At 42.9% G+C, this 16,961-nt stretch overlaps 1 protein-coding gene across 1 annotated transcript; it reads right to left on the bottom strand.

The window, feature by feature from the left end:
• Nucleotides 1–11,688: 11,688 nt before the first annotated feature.
• LOC125698386 (uncharacterized) lies at nt 11,689–15,763 on the bottom strand. The gene is given in 3 exon segments (XM_048956660.1): nt 11,689–13,708; nt 13,912–14,158; nt 14,266–15,763. Coding segments are annotated over 3 exon segments (3,765 nt in total).
• Between the last annotated feature and the right edge of the window lie 1,198 nt (nt 15,764–16,961).

Below are 16,961 nucleotides of genomic sequence, written 5' to 3'. Positions count from 1 at the left end.
GGGCAGCGCTGTGAGGAGTGCAGGCACAGCGCAGCACTGCCTTGCTTCACCACTCTGCTGCTTCATTGTGAAAGCAAAGCCTAATTGAAGATAGTGAGTCTTTAATGAATAAAGCCCTCTGTAATTTCCAGCTGTGGTCATGTAATCGGCAATAACAAACATTAAAAGGATTTTGCTGTGCCCGTATTTCATTTTGAGGTGCATCTGTGCCCGTTTTTTGCCTTTCTTCTGATGGGGCTGACAGCTTTCATCTTCATTAGTTCTGTCTTTCACTTCTGTCTTGACGTTTGTGTTAGAAAACAGAAACAAAGCCCCAGAAAGCCCCATGGAGATTGCATTATATAATAGTTTATTAGAGTGCTCCTCTGACCTTGATCATTTGAACTAATTAAATTCTGTTTGTTTTTGCCTGCTATCCTCCAAATCACTTTGTTGTAGTACATTACATCTTTTCTATCCTGTTATTTTTGGTCACTCTCTCCACAGCACCACTGTGCCACTGCAACACACTTTTTAATTAGTTTCACCACAGTCATCAGCTTTGTGATTATCTCTGCATCTTGAACACCTGGTCTGACTTCAGAAATGACTTGCCATCTGGTCAAATGCTGGGTAATTATAACAGTTTAATGGCAGGATAAAATAGTGTTGGTTAAGGGGTTTGATTGTTCCCTCTGTTCCTTTCCCTCATGCAGTTTGGTTGCATTACTTCAAATTAAATTAAAATGCTATCATCAAATTATCATTCTTGAGGTTTTTTTTTTTTTTTTTTTTTTTTTTTTTTTCTTCTTCATTCACAATACTCATAAATATCTCCTGGAGTTAGTTTTAAAGTCTCCAAACACTAAGTCTCTAAGAACTGCATGAGTTACTTCCTTGGATTCACTGATACGATACTTATTTTACAACTTCCACTGCTTATCAATAAATGAAGCAGTTTAAATGGGTCCTCTCTGGCAAGGAAATGCTGAGACAACTGCAGGGGAGCCATTTGTCAGGAACACACACCGATGGAATCTCACTAATATGCTGCAAAATGTTTTGGTTTTTGGTTTTGTTTTTTTTTTTTTTTTTCCTGTACAGTTTAATACTACTCTATGCAGAGAGTTGGCAGCTGATACGCTGCACTGTGCTATAAATAAGCTGATTCTCGTGAAAAAGTCAGTGGATTGGATAATGAACTTCATGCAGTCTGGTCATTTTATGATGGGCTCATTTTATGACACTTGGGTGAGTAAGGTTTTTTCCCATTTGATACTGGTTGAGAAGCAACTTCTCAAGCTTTTTTAGTATACTAATAGCGGTTGGCTTGGAAAAGTAAATAGATGTGGTTCATGTAACTTGTTTTTACATTATGCAAATATGTATAATGAACTTTTTTTTTTTTTTTTTAACCTTACCTCCTTTCAGCATTTGTAATTTTCCAAAATGTACTGTTGTAATTATTCAGAATGCATGGTGGTAACTACAGTGACATTATAAAGTATCTTTCCACTTGGAAATGAATGAGAAGAACTCTTTCGCAGGTCTTTTATTTTTTTTTCCTTCTTCATCCCAGGTGCTATTGTCAAGAAGAAAAAACATATTTGATTTTCTAGGGATTTTTTTTTTTTTTTTTTTTGTACAAATACCAAAGAGATTAGATGGATTTTTCATCCAGGTCCCCGAGAAATACTTTTTTTCATGCAATACTTCCTCCTAGCAAACACTAAGCTTAGTCTATAAAAGAATCAAGTCTATGAAACAAAGAAAACATTACTGGAGATGAAGAATCGAAGGAGACATGGAATAAATCTGGAAAGACGATTATAATCGTGTCATGGACATATCAAATAAAAATCCCCTTGCTATACGCAACACACACAAGGTGTGACAGGGCAGTCTGAAACTTCATTCTCATCCTCTGATGAGAAGACTGCATCACCATTCATTGTGGCCCTGCTCACTTAAGAGGGGTGGAGCTCAGGTTTGGCCTCAACACTGCAACCCCCATCATCTGCAAACTGGGCTGCTGCTTCACCTCTGCTCTCAAGCACTCTCTCTTCTGCTGCAGTGTGGGGGGGGTCCATGCAGACTGTCCCCACGGTGCTGCTCTCTGCTTCCCTGCTGCTTCGGCAAATGGCCTCTGAGGTTTTGTCCACCTGAAAACTAAAACTACTCCTTGCTTGGAAAAACTACCTTTTTACAACACTGTGTTTGCAGAGGAACTGTTGGAGAGCTGTTTGAAACTTGAAAGGCAAACTGCCTTCTTCCTATGCCCATCTCACTTTTTGCTGCCCACTATTCCTGTGGGGCACAACTCCTCCTCGTCCTAGGCACACTTGCTGAAAGACTTGAGTGTGTCCCTCTCCTTTACTTTCTCAGAGAGATACTTTTTTTTCCAAATTCTTAATGCCTAATAACAGGCCAAAATACCACTAAACGTGTAGGAGAGACCTGGCGCACGCAACAGATGGTGACAGAATATCAGCCTCTCCAGGAGCCCAACTTGCTTTTCCCAGCTTACCCAAAGGTATCAAACTTCTCATTCTTCAAGGTCTTGGGGCTTCTGTTTGTAAAAATAAAAGTCCTTGAAAGCCTCACAGAACTAACTGGGAGACAAGGAAAAAAAAAAAAAAAAAAAAAAAGAGGCTTTTTTAGTATAAATGTACATCATTAGTACAATCTTGGCTTTTCAGAAGAGGGAAATTATTTCTGTAATAACTAGTATAACCAATCAAAATCCACCCTACTCTCCTTTAATAAAAATTCCCAGAGAAACAGAGGGTGTAACTAAGGTTTCTTCATCAGGACCTTGCCACAGTGTGTAAGCACTGTAACTGGTAAATTTAAGTCTTGACTCTGCAATCAGTTCCACTCGGATAAGCTCTTATACAGATCGACACTGGTGACTGATTGCAGAACCAGGGTCACAGCAATACAGCTCAACGCGGCCCCAGGTTCTTCATAGCATAGTCCTGAATGACAAATACCTTAATCTTCACGTTGTAATTGACTTATATTACCTGGGATTTCTGAGAAACAAAACCTCAAGGTCATATCAAGATAACTGCTATTGGTTTGCGTAAAGATGTGGTAGCAAGACTTTTTAAAATTAATTTTGAATATACATTTCCTTCATAAATAAAACACTTTCTGCTGCAAGATAATAAGAGGTGTGATCTGATCTGTCTCACTTAGGTATCCAACTATATATATTTTTTTAGAATTTAAGTGAAGTGGCAGTGAGGTCTTCCCAATATCAGTGAACATTTCTAGGTAATGTGAGAGATGTACTGCAGAGAAGAGCAACCCTGTGTTCCACATATGCTCCTGCTGTTCACAAGCAGCCACAGCCCAATTCTTTCTCCTCTTGGGTTTTCTGTAATCGTACTTTCCGTATCTTTCATTTCATTTCTGAATAGATATAACTTTCAAAACTTAGTAATTTGAAGCCACTAAGTCTAATTTCATTTCCAAAAATAAGATATAGATTGAAAGTTTCATATAGTTGATCATGTTATTTTCAGTGAAACATGGGGCAGTGAAACATTCATAGCAGAGGACAAGTATAAGAACAAGTTGTTGATCTGTGAGTATATAAATTTACATAATATATATATATATAAATAAATGAAGAACTAACATTGCTTGCAAAGACCACAGACCATACAGATAAACTAGAAAAAAATAAGCCACATTTGGAAATACCAGCATGTAAGCATAACTTTATGCCTTAATATATCTAAAGATGTTCTGGTTGATCTTGGCTGAAACTAACAGTGCATACAGAGAACTGAAAAAAACATATTCCTTATTCTGTATTTTCTATCCCCATAAGTGTTGTGGCTATGCCAGCAGGGAGGACTGTCCTTGCAGTTTTCCCTTATCATTTTCTGTGACAAAAGGATGATGGGAAACTGAAAAATATGAGGGAAGGAGCTGAGTCATACAGCTTATCACTGGATATGACATTAGGATAGCAGCAGCAGAATGAGGAGATACATGCTCTGCCCTTAGCTACAGTAAATCATTTCCCAGGGAAATCTGCACTGGAATTACTGAAGAGAGCATCGTATGCTCCCTTGCATAAGGAACTTTTCTGAATGTTCCTCAAAGGGTGGCTTCAGACTTACTTTCTTCTGCTTCCCTGGTCCACTCCTCATACACATTTTGCTCATGTTGCCAATGTGCCAGCAGATTTGGCTGGGCCACAAACAGAGGTTGCACCTAAAAGCTCAAGGTGACAGACCATGACAAGTAAGTTGAAAGAATAAATTAATTACTTCATAGGTAGCAGCAGATTCAGAGCTCCAGGAGAAGTCTAACCACTCCTGGAAGAAAGATATTAGTGGTATTAGTGGTATTAGCATCTCTGTAAAAAGAATCAAAGAAAAACAGCTAGCACGTTTATAGACAAACAATGGTTGCGTTGTATATAGCTCCAGCTGAGCCACAGGAAAGTTCTGTTAAACTTGATGTTCTTCTGGTTCAAACTCAGTAACTATAAGAATGAGTATGAAAGAAAATCTTTTTGTCAATTTCATCCTCAAGCAAAATTTCTTTGTGTATACACGTGTGCAGGTACATAAACATTACCGCTATGGATTTGATCAGTGATTCATGTAGTCTGATAGGGCTCTGGGAAAATGCCAAATACTACCAATAAAAGGTTAAATATACATGTTAGTATTTTGTAGTAACCTATTAATTCCTCTCAAAGAGTAGTAGCCCTGTGCTACAAAACAGGAGCTTTTATTGTTCTCTGTTGAATTTTCCAACTGTTGTATCAGTGCCACCAGATGATATCATTGCACAACCTTTTGTATGTCCTTAGTGTTTTAGCAAGATTTTCATCTTTCAGTTACCGAATTTATAGTGCAGTGAGATGCAGCTGATGAAGATTTCTGTTTGTTTTGTTTCCTGTATCCATAGGCAATTCTCCAGAAAGAGCAGCTTCCCAGGAACCAGGAGATGCTGGCTCACTTGAGACTTCCGTAAAAGTTTTTTTCCTATGGTTGGTTTTATATAATTCATATATGAATGCAGAACAAAGCAAGATGGACTACATCACTGACTTCTACTCATTCTTAAATTAATACAGTGTTCCCAAATTCCACCATTTTGTACATAGGTGGTGATCACGCCAGAAGCATCAGTGGAAATAGTGTCTAGGTAAGGGTCAGCATAAGGCTGAGCATCAGTATTCTTTCACAGATAACTAAGTCCAGTTGCTCGAGAATCCAACTCACCACATCAGATCGACAGTGAGAATTACAGCACTGCTGCTAAAACCCTTCTGATGAAGGTCACATCAGACATCTGCACTAGATGGAATCATTACAGGCCGATGGCAGGAGCATGGTTGCCTGCCCACACTGCACACTGTGTCAAAGCAAAGTTGGTCTTTGTTTCCCCATTGTTTGCTCCCCTGGCCAGATGCAGTCCATCATCCCTGTGATAAACCACCAGTCCTCATTCAGAGGAATGCTGAGTAACTCGCTCTTCCTGTTGCAGCCCTCCTAGCTACAACTAGCCAGACTTTAGCAAACAGGTTCCAACAGAACAATGCAGTCTTTGTTGGGTGTCAGGAGCATTTGAACAAGCGGCAATTCCATAGCAATATAGCCCCCAAATAAAGCGTGGCTGTGCTGAGGCCCAAACAGAATCTCTCATTCACACCCAATTTCAACAGCTAAAGATAGAACCCAGTGTTTACATTTCATATACAGGCAAGACGTCTGGAACTCTTATAAAAACATCATTGTGTTTATATTCCATGTATGCAGAACCATAGGCTCATTATGTCAAAGCAAGGCCAAATCAGAGACTAACACCTACACCTGATTATGAAGCAATAATATTTTTTGCTAAAAAATATTTATGTTGTATATGGTATTTCCATCATGTCTACAATAGCACCAGTGATCAATTATAAGTTTTGCAAAGCTTACCTGCCTCGCTTGTCAAGTGGATTATTGTGAAAAGGTCCCTAAAGATCATAAGGTGACATAAGTTATTTCACATTAAATGGAAAATGGATCTACTGGCTAAAGAAGCTGACTTTGTGATGTTTTCTGCACAAGGAATGTTGAATATTCAGCTTGCTACAGTTTAGAAAGAAATATACTGCATTTCATAATGACGCTATGTTATTTTCTAATGACTGTTACTGTAAAAAAATTCTTTTTGACAGTTTTAATGCACTTATTTTGATTTTACTAATAAACTGTATATACAGATAAAAATAATTCCTAAACATTGAACCATCTGTCTTCATTTTCCTTGAAGCATTTGAAAACATCCTGGGAGGTTTTCTTGTTTGTAGTGTGATGTGCTGCTATACTGATGCTTCCTTTCCACCACAAAGGCAGAGCTCCTCGTTGTGCGCAGTGCCAGCCCTGTGACCTTGGGTATCTGTACTGACAGTAAGACCCTATCAGTTTGTAGCAGGCTGGATCTCTCACTAACTCTTGCTGACATACAGACTGTATTCAAAACTTCAGAGCCAAATCTTTTTTTTTTTTTTTTTTCCTTAGGTATTTTTGCTTCAGTTTTCAAGGATACACAAATAAGTCTGTTTTGGTAAAGGTCAAAGTAATAATAGAAAGAAGATGCTTTGTAATTTAACAGAAAGAGGAGCATAATGTTGATGTTTTAGTAGTCATCCAGTGACCATCAGGGTGCAAAGAGGATATTTGAGCATCTGTCTTTTTGGCAGTGACAAAGACTGCAGCTTTTCTGTAGACACAGTCTGTCAATGCAGCTGGTAAGAATGAAAGAGTTGTTAATATGCTCAGTAACTATCCTGTATCCTGACTGCTGTATCCTTGATGTCTGATAATAAAAAATTAATTTATAAAACAGGTGCTGTAAGCTAAACCAGTGAAATATACAAGACTTTTATTTTCCAGAAAGTATGAAGTATTTATGGCATCTTACTGAATGAACAGCCATGAACTTTTAAATCTGTATATGATTTAATATTTGCAGAGCTGTTATATATGTAGTTAGCTCTGAATGTAATGCCTCCTATTTATGTTAATGGAAACTACAACAAAGAGCACAATCACACTATTTAATAGAGCAAATTCTCAGCAACAAAACATTTTTCAATGCACCATTAGCTATGCATTTTCACCAGTGATAAACAAAAGCCTGCATATCGTTCTCATAACAATCTGCACCAGAAGTGACCCACTATCACTGTCACCACTGCTGAAACACACCATCCACCTCTTCACTGTGCTCACATCCATTGTTTGATCTCCATGAATGTTCAGCATTCATGTCAGTGGGTGCCATTTTTTTCCTCATGAAGAAATTCAGTAACACGCTTTTGCTTCATGTGCATTTCCATGTCAGACACAATGTGTCAGAGTGCCCCCCTGCTGCCATCTGTAACACAGCAACAACCTTTGATGGATGCCGTTCAGAGGGACCTCAAGAAGCTAGAAAGGTGGGCCCAGGTGAACCTAGTGAGGTACAACACAGCAAAGTGCATGGTTTTTCCACTTGGGCTGGAAGAATCCCAGGCATCCATACAGACTGGAAGGAGCGGTCCTCGAGAGCAGCCCTGTGGAGAAGGACCTGGGGGTCTTGATGGATGAAAAACTTAACATGATCCAGCAGTGTGCTCCTGCAGCTCAGAAAGCAAATGGTATCCTGGGCTCCATCAGAAGAGGGGTGGCCAGCAGGGACAGGGAGGTGATTGTCCCTCTCTGCTCTGCTCTTGTGAGGCCCCATCTGGAGTACTGTGTCCAGGTCTGGAGCCCCAGTACAAGAAAGACAGGGAGCGGTTGGAGAGGGTCCAGAGGAGAGCCATGAAGATGATCAGGGGACTGGAGCACCTATGTCCTATGACCTATGAGGATAGGCTGAGGGAGCTGGGCTTGTTCAGCCTGGAGAAAAGAAGGCTGCTGGGTGACCTCATTGCAGCCTTTCAGTACCTAAAGGGAGCCTACAAACAGGAGAGGAATCAACTCTTTGAAAGGATAGAAAACAGCAGGACAAAGGGAAATGGTTTTAAGCTTAACCTGGTTTAAGTTAAACCTGGTGTAGGGAACCTGCTACCTGGTGTAGGGAACCTGCTTTGGCAGGGGGGTTGGACTCGATGATCTCTGGAGGTCCCTTCCAACCCCTACAATTCTGTGATTCTGTGATTGTGAAGTTGAGGGAGGGAAGATTTAGGTTGATGTCAAGGGGAAGTTCTTTACTATGAGAATGGTGAGGTGCTGCAACAGGTTGTGGATGCCCCATCCCTGGAGAGGTTCAAGGTCAAATTGGATGAGGCCCTAGGCAATCTTGTCTAATATTAAATGGCGAGGTTGGTGGCCCTGCAGGTGGCGGGGGGGTTGGACATCCATGATCCTTGAGGTCCCTTTCAACCCTGGCCATTCTGTGATTCTGTGATTCTGTGAATATTGGTGAGAAGGCTCAGCCTCTACGGCTGAACCACCAACATCCACCTCTGATGTCGTGGGCCAATATCATTGAGGACATTGCTTTCAGAGCAGCCCTCATACATACACAGGGGAAAAGAGTATCCATAGTAAAATGTGAGCTAATAATTGCCATAAAAAGTTAGAGATTCATATATTTCTCAAGAAAATCCCTCTTAGGATCCAATTAGATACCTGAAATGTTACCTGCTTAATGACGTGCATAGTTAACTCAGTAGCTCAGCTACTCTTACCTGCTCCCAAGCCATTGCTTAAACAGCTCTGGCACAGTGTGAGGTGCTCCTTGTTAATGGTGTCAGACTCCTGAGTAGTTTAAAATAGAGCTAAAGAATGTTATTAAAATCTTATCATACCCTCATTAGGGCTTGAATTTAATAGCCACTGTTTTCCTTAGAAGTGTTTTGCAGTGTAGACAGGGCCTAATCAAACAAAGACTGTTTATCTGATCTATGCTGTGGCCCTCCATCACTCTGTATCAGGCTCTGAACAGTGGCATAATTCTCTCTCTCACCTTTCACTCAGATGTACACCTTGTGCCTAGCAAGCAGTATTGTCAGGAATAACCCACTTGGCCAGGGAAACCTGCTGATAAACCTGGGGAAGCACACCAACTCAATATGAGTGAACAGCTTCGTTTATTGTAAACACAGCAGACCTTATATAGATACAGAACCTGAAACCATGGTTATAACCAACTCTATAAATCACATACCTAGGGTACAGTGTTTAGACAAGCATGTCGAAGGAACAAAAGCGAGCATTCTAGAAATCCATTCACCAAGCACTGTTGCTTAGGTACAATCTATGCTACATTCCAAGCATAAACCGTCCCTGGCTCCTAAGCCACGCAAGCTAGTTTGAGCATCTTCTAGAAACCCAGATTCAGATACAGAATAAAACCCACTGCAATTCCCCCCTTTTTATTTTATGGGCGCATCTCAAGATATTCCAAGGAGCTATGACCTCCTTGCTCCTTAAGCCAATCTTGAATAAAATCATTCGTTGAAAACGTAGTACTAAATACCGGCATGGCTCGAGGGGGATCGATTGCCCTTTGAAGACAGCCATATACAATTCGTCCACCTATAATTATCAATAGCAAGATCAGTAACCATCGCAAACCTTCTTTTATCAGGCCGTATGCCCATGAGGAAAGGCCTGGAAAAGTAGAACGAAGCCAATCGTCTATGGGATTATGATCTTTACTCACAGATTACGTGTGATTCAGGAGCCAGCGAATCTGCTTATGTATGGAATCACTATGATCAGACAAATTAAAACAACACATTCCCTCAAAATCAGTACACCCGCGTCCCTGCGCTAACAGCAGAAAGTCTATAGCTGCTCTATTTTGCAACACCGCGTGCCGTAAACTGTCCATGTCCTCCAGCATTTCCTCAAGAATCTGGGATGTAATATTGCTTTGTTTGACTGTCCAACATGCCAATCGCTCAATCTGCTTCAAGGCTTGTGCAGCCGCCAGACCTGGTGCTAGGATAGACGCAAAGATGTTCGCAGTGACCGTCCATAGCTGTACCTTGTCACGATAATCTTCAGCCAGAATCATTGCCGAGCGTTGATCCCTCAGGCGGTCATCTCCAGATAGCATCCTATTGATGTTCATCCATTCCGCTCGCCGTGGTGCAAACAAGGTTAGCTTTCCTAAATAGCAGGGTCCTCCTACTATATTCTTAGGTACCCCGGCCCATGCCCTATCCCCACAAATTAGAAATATACCGGGGGGAAGGGCTTTTGCTGTATTCATATTGACTAGGGTCTCCAGCTGTAACCTCCCAGAAATACGGGTGTACCTAAGACCATACGCATTGCCTATGCTAAAATTTCCACCACAATAGTTATTAAAGGCGAAAGCTCCTACGTTCCGAGGAAATACAGAAGTCCATGGTTTGCCGTAATAAGGACTTAAGGGATTTTGTGGCCTAGTGAGGCGCATAGCAAATTTATCATAAGTACTTCCTGGACCAAACAAGAGACATTTAATGTCTCCTGAGGCATTACTTGCTGTTCGAGATCCTAATAAATCCAATTCCTGAGGATCCCACGGAAGGGTGTTATTCAGTTGACCAATCAAGCACGCACTACGGGTAGCCGTTTCACTATAATTACACTTCGTAACGCTATATACAAAATGTTGAAAAGCGGACAAATCATAATCAGGCCAACCAATTAAACAAGTGCGAAAAGGCTCTCCTGCTGATTTCAAGCTAAGACAGAAATCTGGATGATTTGTTCTATTAGCCCAAGTTACCCATACATTAGCTTCTGAAGACAACAGCGGTTCCCTCGGTTGGCTCAACTTGATCAATGTCATCCATAGAAGGAGAAGGTATCTTAGGCCGAGTCCAACGAGCTGGAACCCATACCGGACCTGCTGAAGTAAGTACACACATGTAACCACGCCCTAAATAAAGGACTGGGGCAGGTCCCATCCATTTACCAGTTTTCATATCTCTATACATCACTTCCATTTTCTTATCTGCAGAATTTATAGAATTTATAGACTGATTTTCTTGTAGATAGGCTTGATGCCGAACCACAGGTGGTACATCAACTTCCCCGAATATACATAAATGGTTTAGCGTAAACAGTGTATGCCCCAATTTTTGATCAAGATCTATTATGTCAAACTTATTCAGATATCTTTTAACAATCTGATGAGCGCGTTCAACAATCGCTTGTCCCGTGGGAGAATGGGGAATACCAAACTGATGCCTGACTCCCCATCGTTGACAAAAACGGCGCACACGGGCACTAGTATAGGCTGGACCGTTATCTGTTTTTATAATTTCCGGCTCTCCCATCACTGCGAAACAAACAGTTAGGTGCCTAATGACATGAAGGGCTCGCTCCCCCGTTTGAACTGTGGCCCAAATGAACCTACTGAAGGTATCAATAGTAACATGAAGATACCGACATCGCCCTAAACTGCGTTCATGGGTTACATCCATTTGCCAGATTTGTGAAGGCTTTAAACCTCGAGGATTTACCCCTAAGCCTAGACCTGGACCATGATGGGCACACTGATGACAGGCTCGTACGATAGCTCATGCGTCTGCTAAAGGAAGACCAAATTGTCTTTTTAGTCCTCGGGTGTTCTGATGATACAGCGAGTGTGCATGCTGTGCTTTGTGAAACATGTCTTCCGGGAGAGCCACCGAAACGAGATGGTCTGCCCTATCATTACCTTCTGCTAGTCCAAGAGATGTTTGATGACTTCGTACGTGAATCATACATATTGCGCAGTGCGCATAGTCACAGCTCGATGTAGCATGCATAGCAGCGTAAACAATCGTTGATTTCTAACCTCACGTATTTGAGCTCCCTCTATCCGTTGGACAATTCCTACCATGTACAATGAATCAGATACCAAGTTAATTGGTTGATGCATCCAGTGCGACATGGCCCATACTACTGCCAACAGTTCTAATGTTTGTAATGAGTCCTCTGCTACAGCATCAAGTATGCGTGATCGCCACTGTTCTGCTTCCTTCCATACCACAGAAGCCTTACGTGATTTTCGCCCTGCATCCGTGAAAACAGTCACCGCATGCATCAACGGAGTTTCAGAGTACTTTGGCTGTGGCATCCACTCGACCTGCTTAAAATGTGTTAGCAGAGATGGCTTTAGCGAGGAGACAACAAGGGAAGTAGAGGAAAGCAGGCTATCCGCGAGAGTCGATGAATTCAAGAGATACCAGTCCAGAGTATCCTTTCGTATAGGCAAGTAGATACAAGCAGGTTCAGAACCAGCGATAGCTTGAATTCTAAGGCTACCTTTTCTTACCAGATCAGCGATAGTTTCAACTTTCATTTGTACTGTCTTACGGGGTTGCAGAGGCGGAAAGAGCCACTCCAGTATTCGGCTTTCCTGTACGATCGCTCCCAATATCTGTGAGTCTGTAAGATAAATGGCTAAAGACAATGGAACATCAGGTAACCGGCGAGATACTGACCTCGTTGCTATCTGTTGTAATAGCTGTTGCACAGTTTGTGCCTGTCGGACTGTCAAAGACACCCTGGCTGCTGGGTCTGTGCCTTTCAATAGCGGCCGTAACTCATTAAGGTCCTTTGAGCTAAAGCCGATTACCTGCCGCAACCATTGGAGGTCACCAAAAAATCGTTGGACATCATTCAAGGTTCGTAACTCACAGTTAACGTTAAGCTTTTGTGGGCGGACAGTCCCTTCTGTAATTATCCATCCCAGGTATTTCCAAGGCGCTTCCCGTTGTATCTTCTCTTGTGCTATCTGCAAGCCGTTTTTCTGTAATTGCTCCTGTAGGAAGACTTCTTGTTGCATAGTAAAAGGTTCAGATTGAGCAAACAAGATATCATCCATGTAATGATAAATGATAGCATGAGACCAAGCTTTTCTAACCGGTGCTAACGCGTAATCAACAAACAACTGGCATAAGGTAGGGCTATTTTTCATCCCCTGAGGAAGCACGACCCATTGATAGCGCGCCGCTGGCATGCTCTTATTGATTGCTGGCAATGTAAAAGCAAAGCGTTCTGAATCATCGGGGTGAATTTTGATTGTAAAAAAGCAATCCTTCAGATCAATTATTAACAGATGCCATGACTCCGGGACCATCGATGGGTTTGGCAATCCTGGTTGCAATGCCCCCATTGCTTGCATTTGATTATTAATAGCACGCAGATCATGTAGCAGCCGATATTTCCCCGATTTTTTCTTAATCACAAAAATAGGAGTATTCCAAGGGCTGGTAGAAGGCACGATATGCCCTTGCTGCAATTGCTCTTGTACCAACTGACTGGCATGCTGCAGGCTTTCCTGTTTCAACGGCCACTGATCAATCCAAATGGGATGATCAGAAATCCATCACAATCGGATCGGGAAAGCCCATGCAGTGGCCGTTAGGGAAAACCCGAAGACTCTGAATTGGTGAGGATAACACCCAGCTGGTCCAGTACGTCTCGGCCGACTAGCGCCGAAACACCCACCGGGAGGGGCATTACTGTAATTTTGCATTGCGCAGAGCGGTTTTCTAATGTCACCGTAATTGGATCCAAACTGCGAGACACCGGAACAGTTCCACCAACTCCTTCCACCCCCTTTCCGACCGACTCCGTCGGCCACTGTCGGGGCCAGGCACTCGTTGCTACAATAGTAATATCTGCGCCAGTATCTAACAACGCTCGGATAGTAATAGTGCGTTGCTGATGAGTCAATGCAATCGGAACCACTGGTCTCGTATGCAGAGGCATAGTCAAAAGTGCGAGGCCCCCTGTGGATCCAAAACTCTTATCTCCCCTGCTTTCAGAAGAGTGCGGGGACACAGCTGCAGTTAAATGCGGTAAGGGAATCAGTTGTGCAACACGCGAATGAGCGGGGACATGAACAGGTGGATGCCATGTGTGCATTACAATTTGAATGACTCCTGTATAGTCCTTATCAATTAATCCAGGCAATATCAATAAACCTGCTAACCCAGTAGAGGAGAGACCAATGAGCAAAGCTCCAACAGGCTGTCCATTAATTAAAATCGGTGCCTTTACTTCCGAGGCAATCTTCTGTGGTCTAGTGTCGATTAACGTGATATCTACTGCGGTTGCCAGGTCCAAGCCGAGGCTGCCGGGGGTGGCTGGGGAGAGGACGGCGGAGCCGGAGCGGTCAGAGTCGGCAACGCATTGTTTGCCGAGGTCGCTACTGTTGTCGTTGCGCGGCGACTCGCGCTCTGCTTGCCGTTTCCCGACCGACATACCGCCGTACCATGGGTGCCAGATTGACAGTTATCGCACCATATCTTAGATTTACAATCTCGTCTAAAGTGCCCAGGTTTACCGCATCGGAAACATCGCTGCTTCCCTTTAGCTGATTCACTCTGCTTTTTGTTATTGCTCTGCAACAACGGAGCGAATGCCACAAATGCCTGATTATGAGTAGTAGCCAGGCGTTCACTTATAGTCTCTCCCACCGCTCGCACAGCCTCCACTAACATTGCCTGAGCCGCCGTAAGTACACAGTTCATGCGCTCTAACATCTCCTCTAGAGTAGCATTCAGAGGCAATGTAGCTAAGACAGATTTCGTAACGGAATTACTATTTTCAAGAACGCACTGACGTAACAGAGAAGCACGCATCCAGTCTGGCACATCGGCATGCGACAATGCCTCAGTCAATTTATCAACGAAGCTAGCAAAAGTTTCCTCTCTGCCCTGCTTAATTGATAAGTATGATGGTGTCGGCTTTGACGTCTTTACCATGTTATATGCATCCCACGCCAAGTTCATACTCTCCATACAAACTTCAGGTCCCATCTGGACCTGAATGTCAGGGTGAGAAAACATATTGCTGCCTGTCAACTGATCAACTGTAACCTGAAACAACGGGTGGTGCATATCCCGCGGGGTCTGTGCAGACAGCTCACACAGCCGCCGCCAATGTGCTTGCCACAACATCTGCTCAGAGGGCTTCATAATCATGTGCATTATAGTTTTTATGTCCTCCGGAACCAAAATGCTACTAGCCCACATATACGTCAACAGCTGTCGAGCCGGTTCACTATGTAACCCATGCTCGGCCACTGTAGCCCGCAACTGAAATAACGTTTTCCAACCGATTGGCACATGTACCCCGTGAACCTCACCATCCGGTCCTGCATCGTAACGAATTGGAAAAGCTTGACTCACAACCTCCACTATATCCATTTCCCCCTGATGTGCGGCTTGTTCCGCAATCTTAGACCAATTAAGTCTTGTAACCCGTCTATTTTTCCCTATTTGAGTGACATTGTCACAGCCCTTTTGTTCATTTCTCCTTGGCGAAGCCCCCGCCGGCACAGGTGCAGAGGCAAGTGGAGGAGGGGGGGGGGGCAAATCCCCATTACCTTCCTCCTCAGGGAATAAGTCGGGCTCAGAATCCGACTCTTCCTTTCGAGGAGCGCTGGGCAAAACGTAATTATCCAACTTAACGGGGACAGGGATGCCCATAGATGGATGAGGGGGATCCTGGATTCTCCCCGTAGCTGTCCCAACCCCCAATTGCTGAGCTGCCTGACCGGCCATATCCTGCTCCACCTTGTGTCTCTTAATACAGTTAATAATCTCTCTCCAAGGCTTCATCAATTTCTTAGCCTCCTTTTTATCATCAATCACCTGATCCCAAAGTATATCACCACACGTACGCCACTCATCAACATTAAATAAGGTTCCTGCATGCAAGAACACCCCCGCCGATCGCCCAAAATCTAAAACGTTCGGTACCGACTTTAAAACTCCCGTATCCACCCCGCGTTTTTCTAAAAAATGTAAAAGCAATTGTTGGGCTACCTCCCGCTCCATTCCGTCTGATGGAGATCCGCAATCCGCCTCCCGCGGTCACGCTCAGCTGGCCAGCTATTCACACAGGTTGCCCTCCGAATCTGCCCTGGTTGTCAACCGCGCAAGACTCGCAACGCCAGGTACATCAGTCAGGTCCCTGTTCGGGCGCCAAATGTCGGGAATAACCCACTTGGCCAGGGAAACCTGCTGATAAACCTGGGGAAGCACACCAACTCAATATGAGTGAACAGCTTCGTTTATTGTAAACACAGCAGACCTTATATAGATACAGAACCTGAAACCATGGTTATAACCAACTCTATAAATCACATACCTAGGGTACAGTGTTTAGACAAGCATGTCGAAGGAACAAAAGCGAGCATTCCAGAAATCCATTCACCAAGCACCGTTGCTTAGGTACAATCTATGCTACATTCCAAGCATAAACCGTCCCTGGCTCCTAAGCCACGCAAGCTAGTTCAAGCATCTTCTAGAAACCCAGATTCAGATACAGAATAAAACCCACTGCACAGTATCTCTGTAATTTACTTTGTCCAAGAGCTCTCAATTTTATCTTTTTTAATTTGATAAATACTTTCAAAGAAGAATAATATCACATTAAAGAGATAAGAAACAAGCAGACAAACAAAAAGAAAGTATTACATCCCCCTGTTTTGACAGGCATTAAGGTATTGTGTTTTTCTGGATGCAGATGCTCCTTTCTTTTGGAATCTGAACAATGCTGGATTTAATATTTGCAGTTGCTGTTATTTTTTGTTACATATTTATGTGGTTCAATTGAAAATGGAGAAAATGTGGCCAAGCAAAGCACAAGCTAGAAAACTTACAGAGGAGGCACACAAATGCAGAGATGTTGGAAGACCTGAATAAATGTAATAGATGTTATAGCTACCCAAAGCTGGTGAACCATGAAATGTTCTTGATTACAGATCAGAAGACAAGCAGCCATTTCATTTGATATGTGGCATCCTCAGTGAATGCTGTTTTGCAGTGACTATTTGTTGTGCACTTTTGGATAGTGCCCCCAAAAGGCTGGTAAGCCAATATACAACTTCCATGAAGTTACACCCAGGAGATTCCCACAGGGACCTGAGAAGAGCCTGTACCAGTTCAGCACACCACACCATGGCCATCTCAGCAGTGTAGATGACTGGTCCAGTCGTAGACTGATTGATGAACCAGAGGTTGCCTCCAAATG

Source organism: Lagopus muta, chromosome 1 (assembly GCF_023343835.1).
Source record: "Lagopus muta isolate bLagMut1 chromosome 1, bLagMut1 primary, whole genome shotgun sequence".
In the NCBI taxonomy this organism is placed as follows: Eukaryota; Metazoa; Chordata; class Aves; order Galliformes; family Phasianidae; genus Lagopus; species Lagopus muta.
Note: the sequence above shows the minus strand (reverse complement) of the source record. Positions and strands in the feature narration are given on the sequence as shown.